We start from the raw sequence: 4,358 nt of genomic DNA, 5'->3' as shown, positions 1-4,358 counted from the left end.
TTTATAAATACCGTTTTTTTGCATATGAATATTAAGCTATTAAAATAATAATTGTTGGCATGTTTTAATGTTAAACATACATGTTAATCCTTAAGGATTAACTATATCTGTGGATAGCTAAAGTGGCTACCTTACCTATAGGCCAGTAAGCCTATCATCAGTGGAGTTTTATATTTGCTAATAGTATGTTGGATCATGTTAAGACTTTTTGATTTTTGATGAAAACTTTCAAAAATTAACAATAATTTGGAGGCCCACCCTGCAGTGACTCTGAGGACCCCCCTAGGGGTCCCGGACCCCCAGTTGAAGATCTCTGGTTTAATATTTGAGTCTGTATCGGAACCGAACGTCTCTGTCAGGATGCATCGTTCCAAAGCCCCATCGACTGACGTCCATCTCAGGTATCTTCTCATCAGGATTCTTCAGCTCAAAGTCAAAATAAACCAACATGAGGAAAACAAACTGCTTCAGCTCATTGGTGGCAAAGAAACGCCCAGGGCACATGGAGACCCCGGCCCCCCAGGGCATGTTGTAAAACTTCACCTTCTTCCCTTGTTTGTAAAAATGTGTTTTCTTGCTCCTGTCTGGGTTGAGAAAGCGGTCATATTTGAATGAATGTGGGTCAGGGTGGATCTCTGGGTCAACTTGGATTGCACTGTAAGGAAACACTGACATTCTGTCACCCTTGCGGATGAAGTATTCGCGCCCATCAGCCATCTTGAGGGTCATATCCTGAATCACCGATCTGATGAGGAGGGGTGCAGTAGTGAGTCGGAGGATCTCTTCCACAACACTGTCCAGGATTGGCGTTTTCATCAGCATTTCACGGGTCAGGTTGATTAAAGGGCCACCTTGTCGGACTTCTTGCCCAAATTCCTTCAAAACCTTATTTACCTCTTCCTTTACTGCTGCCATTGCTTCTGAGTTTTTCATGAGGAAGAGGAGCAGCCAGAATGAAGAAGGCCCCGTGTTGCCCAGAGAGGCCCAGAGAAGCACAAACATGTACCGGTCTATCATTGATTCCTTTACACCCATCTCCTCTTTGCCTCGCTGGATGTCCCACACCCAGCCACTGATGTTTTTCTTGGTCTTTATCTTCTGAATTGACAGAGCTTTCCAGAAGAGTCCCAGGAGCCTCTGTGCTTCCAGCCTTTCCCTTGGTGGCAGGACCCCATAAGCAAACCTGGGGAAGAGCTGGTCATATTTACGAAACTCGTGAAATAAGGCTTCTGATTCAGCTCTGTCTTTCTCCTCACTTCCTTCTGACTTGTGTGGCTCGCTGCCATATAGAGATAAGTAGCCGGCCCTGAAAACAATATTGTAGCAGTACATGAACAGTCCATCCTCCGTCCAGGTTCTTTGGTCTGCAAGTGAGCCAATGTTGTGCAACATCAGCTTCTGCAAATTACTCATCATGGACTGTGTCATTGGCTCCAGGCCATCCCCCTGTAGATGCTTGTTGCTGTACATATGGAGAATGGTGTAATCATTCTCTATAGCAGTGTAACCAAACACTCTCTGCACCAGTTGCACAGCAAACTTCCGGAAGTCCATTTTCTCTCGACTCTCCTTAACAAATGATCCAAACGATAGAGGGTCCTGAAGGAATGTAAAGTAATACCCTCCCAGCTGTACTGTGAACACATCACCGTGTTTTTGCTTCATCCTCTCTAGGAACTTAAATGTGTTCCTGCGAAACTCCAAGACATGACCCAGCCAGGGAATGAGCCCCTTATCCAAAGGGGGTTCTCCTGGTCGCCGCTGTCGAAACACCCCGAGAAGGTACAGCCCTCCAATCAGAGCGGCGAGAAAGCCAAGAAGTATCGGCAGCAGCAGTCCCATGGCTGGTTTCTCTGTCAGCCACACAGGGTTTTAGAGTTTGGGCTCACATCATGCCTAATATACAGACTTGTGCTCCTCCCTTTGCTTGGGAAATCAGTTTCATCATTCCATAAACTGCTAAGTTTTGAGTTTAACCCTTCAAATGGACCCATTTTAGTTTTATATCAGAAAACATGTGACGCAGAAATTAGCGCTGAAAATGTGTAAAAGAAAAATTTAACAATTTAAACATGTTGCTGTGTAACATCAACCTGCAGGTTTTCAAAATGAAACGTAATCAAATCACAGGTATTTTATAAAAAAAAAGTATGTCCGCAAACCATGGCAACATTATAACATAACTTTTACCTAATTTAGCTGTAGCAGAATCTGTTGACACAGTAAAGATACAGTACACCAGACATTATAAGCAATTACATTACATACATTAGTATTAAGCAATACATTTTGCTTATGATTCACAAATCTTAAAATACAGTTCAGCTCAGTCAAACGATAGAGAAAACATTGCTGAGTGGAATGGCAATTTGAGTAAACATCATGTGACACACTCGATGTGACATGCAACTGTATTGAAATGACAAAAGGTCATTCCTTCTGCACTTTTTTTGTGCTAAAAGCTGGGAAGTGCTGCTCTAAATTGTGTTTACTTATTTATACAATTTGAAAACCCAATATTATAATAAGAAATCAATGAACACCTAGGTCACATGTGTCAAACTCAAGGCCCGAGGGCCAAATCTGGTCCCTCGCAGGTTTTGATCCGGCCCGTATTTCAATTTAGGCCCACCTAGTTTTTGGTGCTTTTATTTAATTTTTTGACATTTTTGGTGCATTTTTGGGCAGTTTATGTGCGTTTTGTCAATGCTTTAGGCACTTTGTTTTAACGATTTGGACGATTTGCTCAATGTTTTGCCCATTTTCTGAAGTTTTTGACGCTTTTTACGATGTTTTTGTCACTTTTTCAGACAATTTTGATGAATTTTTTTGACCTTTTTCCAATTTTTTGGGGCTTTATGAGGCCCAAAATGTAAGTGAGACGACTACAGTATATGAGACATGAAATAATACAGTCAAAATATTTGACTTTTTCTCTTAAATAAACACATGTCAATAATCTCTACATGTCTGGCCCTTGATGGGATTCTCATTTTCCAGTGTGGCCCTCTGGGAAACGGAGTTTGACACATCTGACCCAGGTGAACAAATGTATGTCTGTTCTAAAAAATGTACAGTAACAAACACCTACTGTATGTTACAGATGTCAGAGAAATGTTGTAGGTACTGCCTGCAATCTGTGAGGGGACCAGTGGCAGCAGGAAGAAAACCTAGTAAAGCATTTCAAATACTATATATGGAAATATAAGATCTTCTGTTCTCATACAGTACAGGCCAAAAGTTTGGACACACTTTCTCATTTAATGCGTTTCCTTTTTATTTTCATGACTATTTACATTGTAGATTCTCACTGAAGGCATCAAAACTATGAATGAACACATATGGAATTATGTACTTAACAAAAAAGTGTGAAATAACTGAAAACATGTCTTATATTTTAGATTCTTCAAAGTAGCCACCCTTTGCTTTTTTTGATAACTCTGCAAACCCTTGGTGTTCTCTCAATGAGCTTCATGAGGTAGTCACCTGAAATGGTTTTACCTTCACAGGTGTGCCTTGTCAGGGTTCATTAGTGGAATTATTTCCCTTATTAATAAAAAAGCAAAGGGTGGCTGCTTTGAAGAATCTAAAATATAAGACATGTTTTCAGTTATTTCACACTTTTTTGTTAAGTACATAATTCCATATGTGTTCATTCATAGTTTTGATGCCTTCAGTGAGAATCTACAATGTAAATAGTCATGAAAATAAAAAGGAAACGCATTGAATGAGAAGGTGTGTCCAATCGTTTGGCCTGTACTGCATATGTTAAGAATCATCTGATTTCCAAAATCTGCTCTATGTTGCTCCACGACTACACCAGTGGACATGTAGCACCACCTGCTGGAATTTATAGCCATTGGTCTTCCATATTGGAATAAAAAATACTAAAAAGCAGCAGCGGAAGGGGGTCCATGTGTGAAACATTGCTTAATTTGTAAAGTGGGAGGTAAATTATATTAAAAAAAATAAAAATATTAAATTAATTAATAATAATAATAAATAATAATTAAATATAATTACACTGCCTACGTAGCTTCTCTGACTAAAAATACCTAAATAACGCTGTGTGTACATCAGGGCAATGCTTATTTCTATTTCAGAACATGCACTGCATCGGTGTGAAATGTAAAACAATAAAATAACATACACTGCAACAATCGTTTTCACAAGCAGCAATTATACATCGGACTATTAAATTAACCAAAAAAACACCGTGGTCTGCACATTTTTGATCGGCAGAAACGGTTTTTGCTTGTTTATGATCCGACTGGCCAGAGTATTTGAACAAGTTCAGCAAACTTTGTCTTTTTGACATTTTTCCCTTGACCTTGACCTAGCATCCCATTGACTCCCAT

The 4,358-nt window shown here is 39.8% G+C and overlaps 1 protein-coding gene across 1 annotated transcript; it reads right to left on the bottom strand.

Annotated features, from left to right (window-relative positions):
- Positions 1-254: 254 nt before the first annotated feature.
- On the bottom strand, positions 255-1,856 carry LOC114570013 (7-alpha-hydroxycholest-4-en-3-one 12-alpha-hydroxylase). Its single transcript, XM_028600207.1, has one exon. The coding sequence runs from the start codon at positions 1,840-1,842 to the stop codon at positions 319-321; it is 1,524 nt and encodes a 507-aa protein (XP_028456008.1). The 5' UTR covers positions 1,843-1,856; the 3' UTR covers positions 255-318.
- Between the last annotated feature and the right edge of the window lie 2,502 nt (positions 1,857-4,358).

The sequence above is a fragment of the Perca flavescens genome, chromosome 15, assembly GCF_004354835.1.
Source record: "Perca flavescens isolate YP-PL-M2 chromosome 15, PFLA_1.0, whole genome shotgun sequence".
Classification (NCBI taxonomy): Eukaryota; Metazoa; Chordata; class Actinopteri; order Perciformes; family Percidae; genus Perca; species Perca flavescens.
Note: the sequence above shows the minus strand (reverse complement) of the source record. Positions and strands in the feature narration are given on the sequence as shown.

Bases quoted from the DNA above. Each gene is read 5' to 3' on its own strand.
- LOC114570013 (XM_028600207.1), bottom strand. From the start codon at position 1,842: ATGGGACTGCTGCTGCCGATACTTCTTGGCTTTCTCGCCGCTCTGATT.